The sequence below is a fragment of the Natrix helvetica genome (assembly GCF_964273705.1).
Source record: "Natrix helvetica genome assembly, chromosome: 5".
NCBI lineage: Eukaryota > Metazoa > Chordata > Lepidosauria > Squamata > Natricidae > Natrix > Natrix helvetica.
In genome coordinates, this window is record NC_138551.1 from 38,593,585 (window position 1) to 38,617,590 (window position 24,006).

A 24,006-nucleotide genomic window follows, 5' to 3' on the forward strand; every position below is an offset into this window, starting at 1 on the left:
GGTGAAGTTTTTAATTTTTATAAACTTGTACAGGGGTCTATTTAATCCGATTTTAATTATATTTATTATCGATTGTATGGTTTTAATTTTGTACCTGTACACCGCCCCAAGTCCCTTCAGGGAGAGGGGGCGGTCTAGAAGTCTAATAAACTAAACTAAACTAAACTATAAACAAAAGTTCATTTTACCAATCATTTAGCATGAATAATTTTTAAACAACAACATCCCTTACCTCACAAATGTTCCTCATTAGTTGACATTAAAGCTAAAACCTCTGAAGGAAAGACACAACCTCAATAGAAAAAGCAAGCTTTCCTGGTACGGCCTATTAAGATGCTGAACAGACTGAAAGAACTATAGCTACAATCAAATTTAAGTACATCACTTTCTACCCGAACCTGGCATCAAGACCATATGTTTGTGTCAGAACCCTAGTTGTTTACAGATGTATGAGAATGTTATGTTAGATAAAAGTTAAATAGTGTTATTATGTGAAGAGATGATTGGTGGAAGTGTTGTGTAAACAGAGTAAAAATAGTGGGGTGCCAAGAGTTGTTCCCTGTGAAAGTATGGATAGCTTTCAAGACACTTTATCTTTGCACTTCTATTTAAGAGCTACATGAAAGCATCAGTGACATCATCTATCAACATGGGATCAAGTATCAGTAGTGTGCTGGTGATAGGTATATGTTTTTGCCTCAGACCATCCAAGAGTTGTCATCAAGATATTTTCCCAGTGCCTCAAAGTTGTATAGGGAAGAGCAGATTTTGGCTATAGGTTCTATCAAAGTTGAGTGGTTATGAATTAGGGCTATTCATATGTAATGATCTTCCATTGCTAACTATGATGTGATGACAGTCTGTGGAACGTAAAGAGGATGGCATCGAGATACCTGTTACCAAAGCATTGAGGAGAAAAACACTGCTTAAGCTCAAACAATGAAAAGGAATTAAATTATGTGTAAATAGTGCAGATAGACACAGCTATACAAACCCATTCACATTAGTGAGAGAAAAGGAATAGGTAAAACATGAAACAACGTCAGCCCTAAGAGGTAGATTAGACCAAGGAATCAACTGTACATCAAGATTAAAATATTTATTACAATTGGATTTTGTAACAGAACCTTGCAAATCTAATTACGCCTAATCTCTTTCCTTTTTAAAAGTTATGTTCATGTGTTTGAGAATTAGTCTGATGCTCATGTTATAATTATTCAAAATTTCTAATATGAGAAAACTAACAGTTAATTTGCATTTGTTTTTCAAATATATTCATATGAAATAAACAAAATATTTTGCAGAAAGTAAAGGGGGAAAGAATTCTCTTTCCTCATTTGTCATTTCACATCAAACAGATCAATCATTTTCAGCCCGCACAGTCATAATTAATATCAGTTTGTTTGAAATATGTTCAAAATTATGTCATCTGTGTCATTTTGTAAAGCAGAAAATGAGTCCTCATGTTGTACACACAATCATTCTGACATTTTGATTTTACTTCCTACACATACATTAAAATTCAATAAAAAGAAAATGGTATTTACAAATCTTAGCTATGATATAAAATTATACTTACAGAATTGGAGGCTAAGGCTCAAAAAGGCTAATAAGGCAGCTAAAGCCAACAGAAACAGAAAACGATTTCGGAAAAACATTATTCTTCTTTCCACTACTTCTTCATGGTTTTACCTCCAGCATACTCCCTGCAAACATAAATATAAAATATTAATTTAAAATAGTTCTAATATATTAGTCATACTTATGAAAAAAATATAAAAATCTTAAGAATTCTTTAGGAAACTTTTATAGTACATTATATCCCTCCATGTTGCTATGTTTTATAATTTTCTTAATAATGTTTGCAGGGTACCTTTGTTACCTGGAATGTTATGCTTCATTATTAATAAATGCTTTATTAAAGCATATTAAAATGTAAAACATTATTAAAAATTAAAATTTAATAAATATGACATTAGCATGGTATCCATGCTTTCTTTTGAAGTTGAGGAAACTGAGTTTTCTTTTCATTCAAAGACATTTCTTTTTTACTTGCAAAAATTACTTAAATCATAAAATAAACATAGAGGCTATTTTCTAGACCAGAGGTGTCAAACTCAAGGCCCGGGGGCAGAATCCGGCTCGTAGGGTGCCTAGATATGATTCACAGAGCCACTCTGGAAACAGCCCATTTTCACTGGCAGAGCTCTCGGGCCACCACAAGCACCCCTGACACAAGTGACTGGTCACCCCCACCCTGCCTCCTGAGGTCAAACACAATGCTGATGCGATGAATGAAATCGAGTTTGACGCCCCCGTTCTAGACGAACTTGAAACACTCGCAAGTATAAATATACAAACTCAACTGGGAAAGGAGGTGATGTAACCCATACATTTGCCACCAGTGGAATGTTATCTAGGATCAATGTTTTCTGTTATCTATTTCTAACATCCAGTTGCTTTATTTATTACTTTCTCACACATCATATACATCGAATGTATGTATCATTTGTTTCTGTACCCTATATAAAGTCTTATCCTTCATGAATAAATGCTTTTCACTTTGTCTGAAGTACTAGTGATATGTGTTGTGAGGCTGGGGGAAACGGTGAAAAAGCCACTTTGCAAAAGTAAACTCAAGAACTGATTTTTTTTAATCAATTCCACACTAAACTCTGCTGCCTAAATTTTAAAGACAACACAATGAGAACTGCAGGAAGGAACTGAACAATAAAAATGTTATGCATGATGGTTATCATAATGGTACATTTAAAGTGACAATAAACATTTTATTCTATTCTATTTGTATAAATATTTACAAATATATATATTTAATTATTGAGTTCTTTCAACATTTTTCCAAATCATTCTAACTACATGAACCTGAACATTAACAACCATACAATGAGGGCAAAACATACATTTTTGTTAAATAATGTTAAAACAGATAGGAGAAACTTTATTTAAGTCTGTTATAAGGAAGTTTTCCAGAAGAGAAAAACCTACAAAAACAGATTATGTAATTATCCAAATGTATAAATTTAAAGAAGATTACATTACTAGAGAAACTCAATTATGTGATTGAACAGTTTACACAAATGATTTCCAACTTATACAATACAATAGTAGAGTTGGAAGGGACCTTGGAGGTCTTCTAGTCCAACCCCCTGCCTAGGCAGGAAACCCTATACCGTTCCAGACAAATGGCTATCCAATATCTTCTTAAAGACTTCCAGTGTTGGGGCATTCACAACTTCTGGAGGCAAGCTGTTCCACTGATTAATTGTTCTAACTGTCAGGAAGTTTCTCCTCAGTTCTAAGTTGCTTCTCTCCTTGATTAGTTTCCACCCATTGCTTCTTGTTCTGTACTCAGGTGCCTTGGAGAATAGCTTGACTCCCTCTTCTTTGTGGCAACCCCGGAGATATTGGAACACTGCTATCATGTCTCCCCTAGTCCTTCTTTTCATTAAAGTAGACATTACCCAGTTCCTGCAACCGTTCTTCATATGTTTTAGTCTCCAGTCCCCTAATCATCTTTGTTGCTCTTCTCTGCACTCTTTCTAGAGTCTCCACATCTTTTTTACATCGTGGCGACCAGAACTGAATGCAGTATTCCGTTTGATACCTTCTAATATATGTTAGCTGGATACTGCAGAATTTTAAATGCAATACATGCTGACAGCAACAATTTGGAAAATACTAAATTATAAAAAGAAGAGTGGTTATTTTTTCAAGCATATTGTGGGGGGAAATGAGGAAATATGAAGAATATTATATATTCAATATATGAAGAATGCAGGTCTTTAGAAAAATATATCAAGTTGCATCAGTGCTCATCATCCCTCATCACTTGTAATTAGAAGCTTCCTCTATCCCAGTCTAGTAATTGTAAACTAGAGTTATAAAAAGGAACTCACAAGGATGGGAGGCACTTCTTCAAGTGAACTGGCCTCATGAAGCTAAGTGGGTGGCCCTAACAAAGATTGTCTTTTGCTACTTACATATATATGTGTATGCACAAACTACTCTTCAGCTGATACAAGAAAACTAAACACACATGCAAAAACACTTCTTCCCTCACACGCAGAATCAGAAATGCCTTCTCGAGCACAACATGGCTCCTTTAATACTTCATCCATTTTACAAAGTCGCTCCTTTAACACTTTTTAATTAAAACAACAGCCTAGATCCGTGACGGCGAACCTGTGGCACGCAGAGACATTTGTCAGGACATGCAAGGTATTGCCCTGTCATCTGGCCAGCACACATGTGTGTGCTGGCTTGCTGACTTTGGCTTCTTTTGAAGTCATTTTTCTTCCTCCGGAGGCTTCCCTGAAGCCTCCAAAGTGTGAAAAACCAGCCCTACAGGCAAATCATAAATTTAGGAATAAATGTCCGGTTTGCTTGTAGGACATTTTTTGCCCTCCGGAGCCTTCAGGAGGTTTCCATGAAGGCTCCTGAGAGTGAAAAACAGCCCTATGGGGAATCTGAAAGTTTGGTAATGGTTACTTCCAGTTTGTCCGTAGGGTCGATTTTTACCTCCGGAGCCTTCAGGAAGCCGCCTAAAGGCTCCGGAAGATGAAAAACAGACCTACGGACAAACTGGAAGTCACCATTCCCAAACTTCTGGATTCCCCATAGGGCTGTTTTTTGCCCTCTGGAGGGGGTTTGCTGGGCGGCTGCTCATGAGCATGGCTGTTATGTTACACTGCTGCAACAGCGCAATACAGCCATTCGCCCCTGAGGATGTGCCCGGCTCTTCGGGAGCCTGCTCGCAAGAGAGCAGCCACCCGGCAACCCCAAAACAATAAGCCCTCCCCGATAATAAGGCCCAAGCCATATTTTGGGGGTCAAGAGGAAATAAGATACTGTCTTATTTTCGGAGAAACACGGTATATTCTCCTAGACTGAAGTACACAGGCGTGAAAAGTTACTATGCTACGAAAGTAGTTAACAACTCCCACTTTCAATCATGTAAAAACAGTATTTGACATTTCCAAAGAGCCCATTCATTGTACAACCACTTTATAATATCAACTGCTGGTCTTGAACAAAAGTTAAACAGATTATTACAGTGAATCATTGCAACAACTTTAATTAGTTCCAAAATAATCATTTTTTCAGTCTACCTTCTGAAATAATTACACTTATCAGGGATGAGAGCTCAAAATGAGTTTCCAGGATTATTGGAGTGTAAAAAGATAATGGTAGTGTACTAGGATGTACTGAAACTCTTATTGGAAAGTACACACAGTTGTTTTATATACATAGCACCTAAAAAAATCTTTTAAAAACTTTAGGAAGGATTCAGACAGCTCCTGAATTCTCCACCCTCATGACAGGCAAGTATGATAAACAATGTACAGTAATCTTCTGCTGACACAGTAATTTCATAAGCTTATATAGTGGGGGTAAGGAAGAAAAGTGAAATATGACCAGAGAACATTTTTTCCAGAATTCTCTCATATATACTAGTCTGATTACTAAAGGGGAAAATGTAGAAGTAATACAAAAAAAGTTTCAGTCCAGGCATGAATGTGAAGACTAATTCAAATATTTGATTCGTAAAGTGTGCATTATTGTTAATATGAAGCGACACAATATGTAAAATTGTAGCCCCATTGCCAGTCTAGATGCCAGCAGAATCTGAATTTGATGAGACATCTTGTCTCAAGCATGGCCTTTAGCACATATCCTCTCCTTCCCTTTTTAAAGAGAGAAAAACATATGTTTCTCTAAAGCTCTAAAGCAAAATTCTGGAGAAAGGGTGCGAGAGCCTGCTGGTACCTGACCTGGTAAAGGGAGTACTATCAAGAAACTAGGAGAGTTCAGGGAAAAGAAGCAGAGGACTTTAATTTGAGATTTAGGCTACCTCTAAAATTCAGATGGCATAGTGGTTAGAAAACAGTATTGCAGGCTAACTCTGCCAGAGCCAGTAATTTGATCCTGTTCAGCTCAAGGTTGACTTAGCCTTCCATCCTTCCAAGGCCTCAGATACGCTGACATTATAAACTGCTCAGAGAGTTATGTAAAGCACTATGAAGAAGTATATAAGTCTAAGTGTTATTGCTATTGTTATTGCTACATGTTACATACATTTTAATTTTTTTAATCTCCGTGTGCAGCATTATTCTTACTCCGATTTTTTTGCACATGTATGGCATTCCATGTGAGTTCAAGATGTACTTTTCTCTTTTTGGGGAACTGATATATAACTTAAAAAGTTCTATTTCTCCCAAGCTGCTAATTATAACAAAGTATCAGCATCTTGTGGTCTGCACATATTTTATAAATTAGGCTTCATATACATTTCAAATTTGTTTATTAAAGTTTTATTTTATATCCACTTTGATTGACAAAGTGGAGTTAAGGACTGAAATGCCCTGTCACATATATTTACACTATAAGAACAGGAACTGCATTATAGAAATTATTTTCCCCATGTTTTATGCTTGATTTTCCAGAAAGGCAGTATATGATGTAGAATACCTATCTTTCCCCTAAACTAAGATTAGGGGGGAATGCTAAAGGAATTATTTATCAACAAATGTGGTTGCAGCAATAACTACATCATGCTGGAGGCAGGCTTAGGTTTTAGACCCAGTTTAGCTTCTGGAAAAGGATATATGAAATAAATAGAATTAACTCTTAAATATTAATATGCCATAATGATTTATCCTATATCAAATCAGTATACTCATTGTTATTGCTTTTAAAGGATATCCTTTTGCTTCAAATGCATTTATTGTAACTGTTCCCCAGAGTATCATTGACTGTTCCAGAAATACAGTATATCCATTCCACTACCACCCATATTATTTTCTTTTAATGGTCACATTTAGACCGACAATTAATATACTAAAGGCATCATACTTGCAATTGCCAACAGAACACATAACTGTTATACATAGGTGACTGTAGATATATGAATCAAATCAAGTATAGAATCATTATAATTTCTGTATTCATACAGAAGAAAATATTATTGACTACAGATCAAGGAAATAAAATGAAAGTCAGTTTGGTCCAGTAAATAAGGTACTGAATTAGAAGTGGAAAAGTCCTTGTTCTAATCCCAAGAAAGACAACTGCAGGATTTTGGCACAATTGCCCAGATGCAATGGCACACTATTTCTGAAAATGTTATGTAGAAAAAGGGCGTTGGTACTTACCTGATACGCCTCTTCTCATAATGGGGGAGGAGTATCCAGACTGGGTTAACCTTGTCCTCTCATTGATTCGACTGAGTCAGATAAGCTCTTTGGGAATGCCCACTGGTCACCAGGTGCTACCCAGTTATCGGCGAAGAACTCTATCCGACTCGTTGCACCATTCACTCCAGACTTCTTAATCCATATATTATCTTTTATTGCATCAAACAACAACATAATCTTATAAACCATCAACATAACACTTTATCAACATAACATTGTCAGGGAGGGGCTGGATACTCCTCCCCCACTATAAGAAGAGGCGTATCAGGTAAGTACCAACGCCCTTTCTCCTCAGCGAGGGGGAGGAGTATCCAGACTGGTACGTACCAAAGCCTACAGGTCCCTAGGGAGGGAGACCCCTGAGGCACATGCCCCTCCAACTCATGCCCGGTGAGGCGTGGTCCCCGCCCTATGGACCGCTTGCAACACCCTGCGGCCGAAAGAGGCCTCTGCCAAAGCAAAGGAGTCCAGTTTATAGTTCCTTACAAAAGGTGAAGGGGAAGACCACGTGGCTGCCCTGAAGATTTCGGCCAAGGAAGCTGGCATGGCCCAGGGCGTAGAAGTGGCTACGCTCCGCGTGGAATGAGCAGTGATGCGACCTGGCGTGGACAGGCCCTGTGACTGATAGGCAGTGGCAATGCAGGATCGGAACCACCTGCCTATGGTTGTGGAGGTCACCTTTTTTCCCAGAGTCCCCGGCTGGAAGGAAACGAACAAGGCTTTGGATTTCCTGCTTGGCCTGGTTCTCCTGAGGTAGATCCACAGAGCCCTCCTTACGTCCAGAGTGTGCCACTTCTTCTCTGAGAAGGGTCTGGACAGAAGTTGGGCAGGATCAGTTCCTGTGCTCGATGAAACAGGTGCACACCTTGGGGATGAAGGACGGATCCAACCGCAACACCACTCTGTCCTGGTGGAACATGCAGAGATCCTCCCTGGTGGACAGCATTTGCAGTTTGGATATCCTTCTGGCGGAGGTGATAGCCACCAGGAAGGCCACTTTAAGGGTCAGGAACTTAAAGGCTCAAACGGAGCACTGTCAGAGCATCTAGTACCCTGTGTAAATCCCAGGACGAGTACCTGTGTACCGTAGGTGGTTTGAGATTGGAAGCCCCCTTAAGGAATTGCTTGACCATGGGATGGTGAGTCAAACTCTGGTTCCTGCCACACAGGACAATTGATGAAATGGCTGAAACCTGCCTCCTGATCATGTTAGGAGCCATTCCCCTGTCCAGACCTGCCTGGAGAAATTCCAAGACCTGTGGCACCGTGACCTGGATGGGATCGTGCCCCCGGGAGCTACACCATGAGGAGAACGCACACCATGTGGCGCCGTAGATGTGCTCCGTGGAGGGTCTGCGGGTGGCCTGGATGGTTTGTATCACCCTGGGGGAGAAGAGGTCTTTCCTCAGGATGCTCTGCTCAAGCGCCAGGCGATCAGCTGGAGCCATTGGGGGTCTGGGTGCTCCAGATACCCCTGGCTGAGGGATATCTTCTCCTGGGGAATTCTCCAGGGCCTCTCCACTGACAGAGACTGGAGATCCGCAAACAACAGTCTGCAGGGCCAGTGAGGGGCCAACAGAACCACTTCCGCCCTCTCCTGCAGGATCTTCCGTATGACCCTGGGGATCATGGGTAAGGGCGGGAAGGCATACAGTAGACCTCTGGGCCAGGGGCACCGGACAGCATCCGCCCCTTCCGCCCCCCATGTCCGATACCTGGAGAAGAACCTCGGGAGCTGGGCATTGAGAGGAGTGGCGAAAAGTTCGACCTCCGGGCATCCGAAGCGCTCTGCCACCTCTTTGAAGATCGCTGGCTGCAGCCTCCACTCCGTGTTGTCCATTTCGGCCCGGCTGAGCCAGTTGGCTCTGGTGTTGTCCACCCCCGCTATGTGCTCTGCCCTCAGAGACTGGAGGTTCCTTTCGGCCCACAGCCCCAGACGCCTGGCCTCCTGCATGAGAGCCCTCGATCTGGTCCCCCCGTCTGTTTATGTGGGCTTGGTGGTGATATTGTCTGTGAGGACTAATATGTGACGGCCCCTGACTGAGCGATGGAAATGTAAGAGGGCCAGGCGGACCGCCCTGAGCTCCAGCCAGTTGATGCTGTGAGTCCCCTCCGCCTGAGTCCAATGTCCTTGCGCAATCTGAGCCTGCTGATGTGCGCCCCACCTGCTCAGGCTGGCGTCCGTAGTTACCGTTATGTGGTCTGTTGTCCAAAAGGTCTCGCCCTTTGTGATTGCTGGGGACTTCCACAAAGACAGGGATCGGGTGACTTCTGCTGGAAGAAGTACCTTGGACTGAGAGCAGCTCATGCGCCTCCGCTGGAAAGGAACCATTGGAGGACTCTGGTGTGGAGGCAAGCCCACGGGACGATGTCGATGGCTGAGACCATGGTACCCAGCAGTTTGGAAAGGATGGCTAAGGATACCCTACGCTCCCTGGCTACCAAGGTGGCAAGTCCCTTCGGGGAGAGGGGGCGGTCTATAAATCAAATAAACTTGAACTTAGCTGCCTGAGGACTATCTGTCTTTCTGGTGACAGATAGACCATGCCTGCCTGGATATCTATTAGGGCTCCTAGGTGATCAGGCTAGTAGAGGGGTGGAGGTGGCTCTTGGCCATGTTCACCGAAAACCCGTGGTCTCTCAGGACTGCCATGGTGATATCTAAGTCCCTTAGGGCACCCTCAAAGGAAGATGACTGTAATAACAGGTCATCTAGGTAACATTGGATGTGTACCGGTACCTGTCCAGGTGTGCTCCTATATTGAATATAGCGGTTCAGGCACTTCAGATCCAGGATCACTCTACAGCCCCCCGAAGCCTTGGGAATGACAAAAAAGATGGAGTAGTGCCCCTGACCCTGCTGCTCTGGAGGCACGGGCTGAATGGCCCTAATTCTCAACAGGTGCTGGATGGCCTCCTGCATCAACAACCTCCGGGTCGGGTTGTTAGAGACCGGACATATCAGGAAGAAACTCGGGGGGTTGGAAAGAAACTCTAGCGAAAGGCCCTGCCTGATGGTGTTCTGCACCCACATATCGGAGGAGGAGAGGTCCCAACGGTTGGCAAAGTACGCCAAGCGCCCCCCAATGGGAGGAGAGCTGGACCTAGACTTAGTTTTTGTGGAAGGAGCGCCCCCTCCATCTCCTCCGCCCCCTCGAAAGGACCGCTTTTGCTGCCTGCCTCTCTGTTGCCTGTCTGGGTAGCTCTGCCTGGCAGAGAATCCCCCTGGTACTGCCTGTTCCCTGAGTATCCCGCCTCTGAACCCCTAAAGGAGTCCTGACCCCGAAATAAGGAGCCAGGGTCTTGACCCCGGGAGTAGGAGCGTCTGGGGTACAGCGCCGTCGTGAAGCTGCCCTTCTTCAGGGCGGTGGGAAGGACTTTCCTCTTGTCCTTGTTCTCGATTAGGAATGGCTCCAGTGCTGGTCCGAAGAGGGCGTCCCTGTGAAGGGAGCTGATGCCAATCGCCACTTGTGACGGATGTCTGCCTGACAGTGTTGTAGCCACAGCAGTCTGCGGGAAGCCACCGAAGAAGCGATCACCTGGAGGCAAACCTGGCTGCAGCTAGGGTGGCATCTGATGAAAACTGGATGGCTGCCACCAGCTTGTTGATGTCCTGATGGGCTCGGACATCTGTTATAGGGGTGCGTTGCTGTAGTTCCTGCAGCCACAGCAAGGAAGATCAGTTGATGAAGGAGGCTGTGGTGGCTGCTTTAACCGCCCAGGTGGGCCCCCTGATGACACCTCTGCAAGGTGAGGTCCGCCTTCTTGTCCTCCAATTTTAGGGCATCTTCTGGTTCCCCTGGCAGGGTGGTAGTCGTGTGCAGAGCCACGACCGGAGCGTCGATGGAAGGTTGTGCCAGCGTCTTTGCCATCTCCTGGTCCATGTTAAAGAAGACCCTGTCCGTGGATAAAGGTGAAGGGCCTGCAGTGGGGGACGCCCACTGGCATTTGACCAGGTCAAAGAAGGCCTTGGGCGTAGGTATCATGTCCGCCTCGATGGTCTGCTCATCAAAAATGTTCTCCGCTGAGAAGCCCTGGCGTGGAGGTGGAAACTCTGCAGCTTTGTTGCCCAGCTTGGCTGCTGTCTTGGACTAGAATAGCAAAGGCTGGAACAACCCCGTGAATGTAGGCTTGGGAGGCGGCATGCCTTCATCATCAGACAGCTTGCTCTCCCTGATCTCTCCCTCCTCACTTTCCAGGTCACTGTCCTCCTGGGATGAGGCTGAGGAACTGGGAAGGTCTTCCTCCTGGACATCCAGGTAGTCCTGGGCCCTGGGAGGGGAAGAAGGGCCCCCCTGTGGCTGTGGCTGTTGGAATGCCGCTGCCATGCATTGCTGAAAGGCCCTCATCATCATCTCCTGGAAATTGGGTGTCCCTATGGGAAGGGGCTGTCCCATGCCTCCCTGTGCCGGAGGAATGCCCAGGCCTGGAGATCTTGTGGGCAGGGCTGCTCCCACTGCAGAAAGGGAGGGGGATTCCCCCCCCCCTGAGCAGGGCCCCAAAGGCCAGAGGTGTCTATAGGGATCCTAGCTTGCATTGCTGGGTTCTCCTCTGTGGCTCCAATGGGGGAGGGAGTCCCTGGAGCCTGGCCCTCTGTGCCCATGCCTGGGCTGCTCTTGTGCCTCCTTGTCTTCTTGCAGAGTCTTTACAAGGTCTGATGCCTCTCGTACTTGGAAGGAGGCTTGGGAGGTTTCTGCCCCCCCTTTCCCTTGGATCTACCCTGGGGGAGAGGTGCTTCTGCTTTGATTTAGCCTTTCCTCCTCCATTCCTGTGGGCAGTCTCTGGGAAAGTCACTGACCTGGTTGTATGCTCTTCTGCCCCTCCGGTGGGGTTGCTGGCCGGATTAGCAGCTACCTGGCTTCCTTCTTCCTCGGAGCTGCTGGGCACCGCCATCTTGGACCACGTGGGTCCTTCCGGCTTCAAAATGGTGCTGTGCGGCTTGAAAGAAAGGGTGCGACTTTTAAAAGTGCTCACCTAGCCGCTGGGGCTTTCCGGAGCTGCCGCACACCCTTGCCGCTAGATTCCTGCCTCCTGCCTCCTTCCGACGCCGCTGTGGCCAGGGATTTCTTCTTCAGATTCCCTGCGATCGTCTGGCCATGTGGAGGTAATGCGGGTGCTCCCCAGCGCTTGGGAAAGCTGCGGGTCGCCGCTCAACCCTGACGGGAGCGGCGGAGCACTCCTGCCCTTGAAGAACCTCTGCGGCAGGGCTTGCCTCCAGGAGGCTTGTGCCCTCTTCCTTGCTTGCCTCACTGCGTGACTCTGGTCTCACTCAGTGGCCAAAGCAGCGTGCCACCCCAGAGGACTTGTGGCAGTCCTTCTTTGCAGATGGGAAGCTAAAGCGCAGTGCTGGGAGGCAAAATCTGTGGGTCCAAGTCTTTTTTCCTTTAAATTCTAGAGGTTTGCTGGAGATCCAGAATGGACTGGAGATCCAGATCGACTCAGTCCAGTGAGTGGACTGAGTCGATAACTGGGTAGCACCTGGTGACCAGTGGGCGTTCCCAAAGAGCTTATCTGACTCAGTCCAATCAATGAGAGGACAAGGTTAACCCGGTCTGGATACTCCTCCCCCTCACTATGGAAAATCGCATGATCCTTGTAGTTGCCAGGAGTGTGACTTGCAAGCAAAAAATAAAAGAATTCTTTTTCTAGTTAGACATTAACAATTTAACTTTTTTCTACTGCAACTGAACTTTGTGCTCCATGTCATCATTTTGGTTCTATGCCAATATTACCTACTCATCTTAAAATACATTTTAAGACACTTGTAGTCAGAAAAGTATTTTATTCTAGTTGTTTCTATTGCATACTGTCATAGGAGGATTCTTATAAATATAATTCTGTAATTCATTGTTCTAGCTGGGAGAACTCGGGTGGAGGGAAAAGGACTGAGGCGAACCAGTTCTCTCAATGCTAACAGTTTATTGCTAACAGATTGCCAACGTGGTACTTCACTATGCGTGCATCTCAGCTAACGGCAACAGCTGAGATCCTGCTTGACAGCTCTTTATACCCTGGGAACTGCTATCTGGCACTTATTGGCTTTCAATTTTAACCCCACACTCTGGAACCGGCGAAGCACGGTGCAGAGGCTGGTGAGGAGGTCGGCATGGGAGGTGGCAGATACCAGGATGTCATCGAAATAAGGGACAACACCTGGTATACTGTGGAGAAGCCGCTCCATTAAGTTTTGGAATAACCCAGGAGACCCCAAATTGGAGGCAGTGGCATTTAAAGGCCCCCCTGTGAGTTACTATGGTTTGGGCTTTAGCAGTTGCCTCATCAACAGGCAACTGCTGGTACACCTGAGCCAAATCAAGCTTCGCAAAAATTGTTCCTGGGCCCAGCAAGTGCAACAGATGTTGCACCACTGGGACTGGTTATGCACTTTGCTGCAACGCTATATTTAAGGTGCATTTGTAATCAGCGCACAAGGGCACAGATCCGTCTTTAATTAGCGTTACAATGTGGGTCTCCCAGCAGGCATGATCTATAGGTTGCAGGATTCCCTGAGCTATCAGCTTGTCGAACTCCGTGTCCACTTTTTGCTTTAACGCAAACGGAACTATCCAAGGTTTGAACCTTCTAGGCTGGACTAGTGGGTCTAGGCTGAATGATATTGGGGTACCTGTGTACTTCCCAGACCCTCACTAAACACATCAGGGAACTTCTAGGCCAACAATTCCTGTTGGGAATTGCATCCCACGTGATCAATCCATCACTTTTAAACTTATCGCTTCAAACCACTCCAGTCCAAGCAAGCTGGGGCAGTTGCCTTGCACTATCACCAATGGCAGCCTCCTTCGAAACTGCTTAAAGGCAACCATGCAGATGTAACTGCCCAATGCTGGAATAGGGTTGCCCTGAAAATCCCTGAATCGCAATGAACAAGGTAGCAGCTGAGCCTTGGACAATTTAGGCAGGCACCTTTTAAATGTACTCTATGACACAATGGAGACCGCTGACCCTGTATCAACTTCCATAGGGCACGGGCTTCCCTCTAATTCCAGTGACAAAAAGCTTTCCATTTGCTTTGTGAACAATTTGATCAATTGTTTTTTCTCTACCTTCCTCATGAACAGAGAAACACATTTCTCTCCTCCGAGGTTGGAATTTTGGCGGCTTGTTTGCATAAGAATGGACCCTTACTGGTGAAGTAGCTGGGGAACTATTGACAGGCAGGGCAGCCCTGCATACCCTAGCCAGATGCCCTCTCTTTCCGCATCTAAGGCAAACTGCGGATTTAAACCGGCAGTCAGCTCTGCTATGCTTACCCCAGCATCCTTGGCATTTGGCTTGTCCTGACTGGTGTTTACCATGCTGACCTCCTGCTGGACCAGTCTTAACTCAATGGACATCGTCATCACCATCCACTGCGTCATCAGTGCTGGCATCACCGTGGTGAACCTCGATCTGCTTCCCCACGCGTTGAGTGCTTGATTTTCCCTGGGTCTGTTTCGCAGACTTAGTAGACAGTTCAATTGCTCTGGCCTCGTCTAAAGCAGTCTGTAAATTTAAATCATGTTTGGCTAGGAGGCAGTGTTGAATTCGAAGGTCTTTAACGCCTGCAATAAGTTGATCCAGGATGATATCACCCATATCATGGAAATTGCAGTAGAGCGCAACCGCTCTTAAAGCTGCCACATAGTCATTAATTGACTCCCCTTCATGTTGGTTCCTCCTATGGAACGCATGACCGCAGGCCACACATGAAGGCATAGGCGCATAATGATGTTTTAATTTTGCCATTAATACCTCCCATGACATTGTGTGAATGGATTGCAGTGCCACTAGAGTACCCACAATGTTAAACATCTCACATCCACACAGGTTTAAAAAACATGCTCTCTTCCTACTCTCTGACAGACCTGTATAATCGTTAGCCTTTAAAAAGCATTCAAAGCGGGCAATATAAGAGTCCCAGGTTTCTGAGGCAGCGTTAAATTCAGCGAGCGTGTTCATAGAAGCCATGCCTATCAAACAACCACCCTTTTACGAATGAGGGTAAAAAATTTTTTTCTTCTGTTCATGGTTGTTTTGCCCTTTCTTCGATTGCCTCCCTTGCGAAGGCAATCAGCTCTCAGTGACTAATTTTCCCCTCAGTGAGGGTTATCAGATCTCAATGACTGTTCTCTGTGGTAGTGACTTAACCAGCTCTCTTCTAGGTCTCGTCCTCAGTTCCGAAATCCCATCGTTGTCGACAATGTTCTAGCTGGGAGAACTCGGTGGAGGGAAAAGGACTGAGGTGAGCCAGTTCTCTCAATGCTAACAGTTTATTGCTAACAGGTTGCCAACGTGGCACTTCACTACATGTGCATCTCAGCTAACGGCAACAGCTGTGACCCTGCTTGACAGCTCTTTATATATGCCGGCTGTCAAGCAGATAACCAATCAGAACCGAGTATGGCGTCCCCTAGTGGAACCAGGGAATTGCCATACACAATATTTATGTTCCTAATCATGATTCATCAACATGATTAAAGAAAAAAAAGGCATATCTCAGGGAATAAATATAGTTAAATCAAATACATCAAACAATATACTCCAAAGCTATAATATCTCAGATGAATAAATTCCATTTTAAAAGAGATATAAGCTTGTTCTAAGAAAGTAGAGGTTATTCAAAAAAAGGTAATCACTGTACTATATGAAATCATGTTTCTAACATAAGATTCAAGAAAAATAAACAAATAGAAAACCATGTTACACATTTTTAAGAAGTACCTCCTTTGAAGTTAAATATCATTACTTTTAAATTTGTTATCAATTTTCCACTTTCATAATAAAATAACTTTGGTAGCAATCTGAACATTTTCCATCAATTCTCCCATACTCATATAACACGATAAGTGAGATTGCCATTTAAGATTAAGTCTAGAATCACATTCCTTTTTTTCAACTTAATGGCTAAATGCTACAGAGATGATGACATTTATAACTTCCTGGTCATATGCAGACTAAGCATTCTATATTTCAGTTCTGAGCCACCTGAAATGTCAGTATCGGTATGCTGCATGTACTGAAAGTCTTTGACTTAAGACCACAATTGAGCCCAAAATTTATGTTGCTAAGCAAGACAGTTATTTCTGGGCACAACTGTTAAGTGAATCACTGCAGTTATTAAGTTAGCAACATGGTTGTTAAGTGAATCTGGCTTCCCCAATGACTTTGGTTGTCAGATTATTGCAGATCACATGACCCTGGGATACCGATCACATGGCTATGGGGATGCTGAAATAGTCGTATGTGTGAAAAATGTTCTTAAGTCACTTTTCTCAATGTCCTTATAACTTTAAATGGTGACTAAATGAATGGTTGTAAATTGAAAACTACCTGTAATCTATTATAGGTTGTTTTGTATCCTTAATGTCCTTAAATATCTCAGAGCCCTTCCAGCATATATGAGTTTTGATAAACTCATATATTTAATGTGTATTCTTCTTTCTCATGATTCCATTTTCCTTTCTCATACTATTATTTGTATTTGCATGTCTCATTGTTAGTCACAAAGTCCCAGAAATAAATCTCCTGTAGATTCAAAACCTTATAAAATACCTTGTTATGCACCAGGCACCTTCAATCTCATCCCTCTGGCCCCCAAAACACACCTTCTATGTAGCAGTCCCCACCTTCTGGAATTAGGTTCACTCTGAGATCCAGATAATGCCCATTCTACCATTGTTTAGAACAGCTGTGGAGATCTTTTCATCCTTCAGTGTGAGATATGTCAGACCTCTCACTTCATTGTGCTTGCATTTTTTTAAAAAATACAGTTGCTTCTTTGTTGAGATCTCATGAGAGTCGTTAAGCTGTACTTATTTATCATCATAAGTTATTATGGTTGTTATCATTATGTCTTTTTATGTAATAGAAATAGTAAAATACCCAGTTGCAAAAGGACAAAAAGCTTTTTTTCTGGAGATAAAAATTCAAAAGCTATCATACAAAGGACTAAAATAACAAAAATGAAGCATCCTAGAGAACATTCTTTGGACCATATTATACTTTTCCATAGTACATTCTCTACAGTTTTGGAATCCAATTTTCATGGATCTTTGAAATTTAGTCTAATGCAAACTGTATTTCCAATTTTGAGAAAAGTTTCAATACACAACAAATAGAAGAAATTTTCTTATGGTGAAAACATGTAAAATGTGTGGTGTTTTAATATAGCTGAAGAGTAGCCATATTTCTTTTAATGACAAAGCAACATAAGGATTCTGCAATAGCTTGAAAATATTATTTAGTAACCAGATTCTTTAAATGCCTAGCTTTAAATCTTTCTGTTAAAGTGTTTCTGTTTTTTGTCAGCTGCCAATATAGTCAAGTACCTTGTTCAAGCTGGCCTTCCCATCTTACGATTCTACATCTGAAATTCAGAATCCTGAATTCCTCCTACATGTGAAATACAAGCATGTCATAAATCTCTTGAAAAGCTGCTTTTAAAATCTAGTGAAACAGATTTTCAATCTTCATTTCCAAAGCCTCCTCTGTGATTTCCTTTCATCTTCATTTTATAAGCTACTGATTAAGATCCATTGTTTCATTTGCACTATGGGGAGCTGCTTTATTAGGGTCAAAGTTGGACGATTACAGAGAAAAGTTGGGAGTCGGCCATTTCATCAAATAAAATAAAAAATATTTGCAGTTTTTGCCTAGAAGAAATAATGTAGTTTATGTAATTCATCTACATAAATCCTGAAGACATCACAGGTATAAAATTTAAGGGGTCTTGTTCTTGTATAAGTCAATAATAAAAGGACTTAAATAAGATTAAAATGAGAGCATGTTGTTTGTTTTTTCTGCTCCTTTGATAAAATATAATAAACATATTATCCAGGAAATGAGACACAGAAAATAATGAGGTGGTTCCTTTTCCATGCTTTGAAAAACTATTTTATCTTTTTATGATTAAAAGGAGAAAACCAGTTATGCCATTCTAAGGTGTAACTCTAGGGGAAAAAAATCCTCCAAATAGGTTACTAACATACTCTACTATGAATCACTGTTGAACAAAAACAATGTATAGTAATGTCAATAATTTTATATCACACAACAGAAATTTAAAGAGTTCTATATGCATTACCGGACCCACTTAAAGGCTTAAAAACTGCCCAAACTAAAAGAGAATGCCTAAACAAATTAATCTAAGAGGAAAGGAATGGAACGTTTGATAGACATCAAGCAAAAACTTATAAATAAGAAGAGAATTATGTCCATTATAATTGTAATGAAACAATTTGTCAATCTATGTTTGATTTGGAACCTTATACTAATAAAATGTTCATCAAAGGAGTAGTCTGTGAAAAAATAATGCACAATACATGTTCAATTTACCATTGCAGCTGTTAATATCACTAAACATATATCTGGGATAGAATGTTTCTTCCTTTTTTCTTTGTCTTGCTACCAAGACAAACACAATCTTAGGAAACATCAGGTATTAATCAAGGTTCCAGTTTGTGCTCTTCAAGTGAAACTGGTAAGAACTAAGTAATTCAAAGTAAAGCTTCCTTCAAGTTATTCTCAATTCCTGGTAAATTTATGGGCACATCCACATAATTTGCTTGGCAACAATACCGAAAAGATTTACCATGGCTTTCTACCATTTTCTTTCCAATTCAGCCTGTGGATTCCTAGTGGTTTCCCATCTAAGAAACAACCAACCTCAACACAGATTGCCTTACATGTTGTGATGGAACATGTACAACAAGGAGAGGGGAAACTCTGGCAAGAGCACCAAGGTTTTTCAGACAGTATACAATCCAGAGAAAAGCCCAGATTAAGAAATTGAGCAATCTGGATTAAGGAGGCAGGAAGAGGTTAGAAAGTGATATCTTTACTGTGACAAGATTCTATCCACTAGGTTTAAGCAAATAAAGAATCCAATCATTTGGATTACACCATGTCGTCTTTGGACCTAGGCATGACACAAGCCCAGTCAAGACTGCATAGAATTCTCCTTCTTGAGATAATAAATACAATTATAATATAAGGGCTAATATGGAAATTAATTAAGCAGCAAGATCAAAAAATATTTTATTTACAAAGGGAAAGCCAAATGAAGAAATACAAATATAAATCTGGTTCTTGGTTTACTATCCAATGCCTTTAAGATTTCTTGAAATTCATTTCCTATTAGCCCCAGCTATCATGATTGAAGGAAAGGAATTGTGTAAGATGTATAGTTAACATCTAGATGATACTGTATGTTTTTTTGTTAGATGCATCATAAGATGTCAAATAACTTGATGCTGATTTAAGAAATTCAGATTTAATGAAGGAGTAGCATTTAAGTGTTACATGAAATTAGGGCAAATGCACACACATTTTGAATTACTAAAATGTTAAGATTAGCTGAATGATAATCTCAAATAAATGAAACAACTATGCTTAGATTTTGTAAAAGGAATTACCACAGTTAAATTGCTATTGCAATGCATTTCTAAGATCTGCTTTGTAAATCATTTTAAGCATATATTCACAAGTATGCTCAACAACTTCAAAGGCCTAATAACTACACATAATTATACATACTGTACATCTCCTTGAGAGCATTAGGATGCTTCCAGGAGAATCTTCTAGCATTAACTGTTCAAAACACATTGGGAAGAAATTCTGTGTTTTCCTTCATGAGGAAACATGAAAAGATATAAATGGAAAACATTGCATAAAACTGATGCTGATATCTATGAATAAAGAATAAAGAAGAGTGAATTAAAAATAAAAGTAGTACCGTATTTTTCGGACTATAAGACACTCCGGACTATAAGATGCACATGAGTTTCAGAGGAGGAAAAGAAGAAAAAAAAATCTGCCTCTGCCTCCACCATCCATTCGTGGTAGCCCATTTGCCACTGCCACCGTGGCCTGTTCGCCACCGCCAGCACGGCCTATTTGCCACCGCCTGTTCGCAACCATTCGTTCACCACCACCACTCGTTCACTGCAGTCACAGGCCATTCTCTGCTGACCTTTCACCGCCGATCGCTGTGAACAGGTGGCTGCAGCAATAGCCGTCTGCAGTGGCAATCCCTGTCATCTAGAGCAGCTGATCGGCGCCGCACCAATCTCCCTCCCCAGCTGCAATATTCACTCTATAAGACACACAGACATTTCACCCACTTTTGGGTTGGGGAAGTGCATCTTAGAGTCTGAAAAATATGGTATTTTGATAAGTTGCAATTAAGTAATTTTCTTGGGTAAATGTGATTTATTACAGAATTCAGAGTTTTAGTCCAGGATACGGGCTGGATGCATCACGCACAGGCCACACCCAGCTCCGCAAAGGCAAAAAACATTGTGATATGTCACATGACACAATCACGTTTGACACCCGTACATTATTCTCTATTTAAAAAGAGAATATGTGAAATATGTTATCCTGTTGCGGCTTCCACCTACTTTCCTACTTTGTAAGTATTATAATGTATATATAAACTAATTATAATGATTTGGACTTGGCTTGCTATCCAGTAAAACCTACTCACTTTTTACCCTAATCCTCCTTTCAAAGTTATTGAATGGGACATTAAGAATAGAGACATTTATCAAGTCTATTGTAGACATGAATTTGTAGACATGAAGCAGAACAAGAAAGGAAATTAGATGATAATATGATCTGAATTATTTCAAATTACAGCACCACAATGATATCATATTTTTAAAAATGTTTTCAGGGCTCATTAAAAAAGAAAAACAGCACATTCTGTTGTTCCTGTTCTGAGACGGAAACTGTATGAATGCTTTGAATGCTATGCCATGCAACATCTTTTATATAGAGCCCAAATCATCAAGACAAATGTTAAATCCGAACAGATATTGTCTAGAGTCTAGACCATTCCCTGCAGTAGAAAATAACCAATCCATATTCCCATCATTCTTGTTCAGCATAAATATATATAATAGTTCTTAGAAGCACTGCCCGACAGAAAGTGTTACTCATATGTTCAGCACAATAATTTTTATCAATTGTAATGCTGTTTACTTTCATTATTACATCCACTTAGTTCATTGATTTCTTCTAAGACCAATAAAGGTTTTGAAACGTGAAGCAAAGCTAAAAGCAGGAGCCATACAGTCTCTTTTCTAAAGAGCAGTATAACCTGAACTATGTCACTCAACTTTTAAGTACTTCCAAAAACATTTTTGGACTTTTGCACCAAGTCCACAGATATATGAAAGGTGTCACTGGTAATGTATTGTAATTGTGAGGGCTGAAACTTGAAATCAAAGAGCCTAGGAAGAGAATACCATGATCAAAATATTGTACACGTGCCTTCAATGCACAAGGCCAAAAGCCTTTAAATGTCTGGATCTGATTAAAAATATAATTTAATTCCTAACTCTTACAGTAAATGTTATTTCCTAATTTTAGATTCTTATCTAGCCTAGTTTTATCCTAGTCTTAACACAGCTGCTACCAACTGCATGGACTTCTAGAAAGTTTATACTTTGGACTTTAGTTAAACTCAGTCACTTTGTATGATTCAAAATAACAAAAGCTTTATAATATCTTGGAGTAGCAGCTTCTAGCAAATCCATCCATCCATCCATTGTTGATAAGAAAATGAAGGGGGATTTATGTTCTCATTTCTATACATTATTTTTTCTATTTTATCTATCAATCCTATATCTCAGGTATTAATGAAGGTTGTTTTGCATAATTTGATATTTTTAAAAAACAGTTTTCTCTGTGGCAGTGATATATTATGGAAAAAAAATTGCTCCTGGAATTAAAGGAAGCCCTTTTCTTATTAAGTTTTAAGAAAGACCTAAAAGTTTGGGAGAAGCCTCAAATTTTGCCATAATCTTTAACATTGTTATGTATTAATAGTATTCAAACAAACTGTTTCAGTTTTCTTGTTTTACATCTCTTATTTTATATGAGTGATACCTTTACTATCCTTTACAAGCTGCCCAGAACCATTCAGAGTGAGTGACATACATATTTTCTATATATTCTCTATATATTTAAATAAACACCAATTTTATATAGAAACAATTTATGTGTGATAGATGGTAATAGAAATTATATTCTGAAACTTCGGAACTCAGAATACCAATCACCTAGAAGAGTCAACTGAGGCATGAAAACACAACTAGGCTATGAAAGTTACTCATAGTAACCCAGTTTAACCCAGTTTTAACCCAGTTAAAACAAGAATCTTTCTGATACTATCAATAATAAAGTATTTATTAAAACATAAATATAAACTACAATGCTATACCTTAAAGCTTAAATGGTTTCTCCGAAAGAGACAAAGTCTCCTGCAGAGTCCTGATGGGACTCTGAATAAATATTTGCTCCCTATCTGATTGCATAATTTCCCTCGGCAAATAATCTCACATACTACTGTACATCCGAAAATGCACAATAACCTGGACATGATACAGCTGCAGGGCATATCAATTAAATACTAATTTGATTATTTTCGATTCAATTGGGTTACCTATACCCAACTTGAATGTAAGTTACATTTCTTGAGCCAATTGTAGTAAAATGTTAACATATTTCATGGTGGCTTTTATAGCATGGTAAGGCAATATGGGATATGCAGAGGGTAGCAGACAAAGAGGTGTTCAGTGCAGGCAACGGCAAAGTCCACCCGCAGCGATCCGATAGTCTACGAAGTCTCATCAGAAGTGCGAAAGGATGCGCTTTTCTTGGGGGGTTTTCTCCACCCAATCAGTAGTACCTGTGGAAGGAGATCCTAACCGGGTAAGAGATGAAGATGAGCTAGGTGGGAAAGACGGATCTGCAGAAAAGAAACTGAGGTGGTTTGGATAGTGCACGAGAGGGCACGCCAGGGGCTCTTGGTCAGAAAACAACGAACGCGATCGGAAGCAAGGGAACGCGTAGCCGCAGCTTGGCACGGCGGACAGAAACCAGCTGCCTCCGGAGGCGTGGGAAAGAAGGACGGGACTGCCGCCACGCTGGAGCCCAAACAGAGTGGCTGCCTTTGCGCTCAGCTGGGACGGAATTGGCCAAGCTGTCCTGCTTCGTGGCTGCGGTGGGACGGACGATAGGAAAAGCCGTCGATGAAACGTCTCGCCGAGGCAGTGGATGGCGGGCACCGGCTGTTCTCATTCCAAGCAGCCGAAGGGACCTCGGCTTTCTGCGCTTAAGCTTCGGCTCCTACTTACCTCTTATAGGTGCCTTCCCCGCTCAAGGCTAGGATCCCGCGCCGCTCAGCCAGAGCGCCGCCGCTTCCACCAGGCAGCTGTTCGTTCCCGCCCTCCCTTCCCGGATCGTGGTTTTCGGCTCTCTGTTCCGCCGCCGCGGCGCGAGCATTAACTTGAGCCAGCCTCGTTGACTCGCACGGCGAGCTTCGCTTCTTCCTCCCTTCCATTGGTCGTTTTCCAAAGTCCTCGACAGCGCCCCCTAGGCTTCATCCACGCCCGTGGCAAAGAATGACGTATGCCCCCTCAATTCCCTTTCTCTTGCTTTTGTCAGAGATTCCCCGCGCGGACGAATGGGGAGGCGTGTTACGCCGAGATTGGTCCGCACGGGGCCTTGTCTGCTAAGGCTGAAGTTCCTGCCTTACGACGCGCCATTGCTGAGGACGCTGGTGTTTTTTTTTTTAATGGAATATTTTTGCATACAGTACTTTCATCTTTGACTCAGGCCGCCCTGCGCTGAAGAAGTGGGCGGAGAAAGAAAGATGAAAACGTGGACAAAAATTGGATGACAAAAACCTGGCGCTAAACGGTTCAAATTTTATTAAGATTGTCAAAATACAAAATACCGATATGCAAACAGACATGAAAATAATGGGAAAATAGGGGACGAAAAG

General features: G+C 42.2%; 1 protein-coding gene across 1 annotated transcript in view; it reads right to left on the bottom strand.

The window, feature by feature from the left end:
• The window catches only part of PXYLP1 (2-phosphoxylose phosphatase 1), a 58,434-nt gene extending 34,756 nt beyond the window's left edge, over positions 1 to 23,678 (bottom strand). The window contains exons 1-2 of the mRNA XM_081954439.1: positions 23,357 to 23,678; positions 1,580 to 1,706 (exon numbers count right to left, since the gene is read on the bottom strand). Of these exons, the coding sequence (XP_081810565.1) occupies positions 1,580 to 1,658 (79 nt within the window). The 5' untranslated portion in view covers positions 1,659 to 1,706; positions 23,357 to 23,678. The remainder of the gene's footprint in view (positions 1 to 1,579; positions 1,707 to 23,356) is intronic.
• Positions 23,679 to 24,006: the final 328 nt, after the last annotated feature.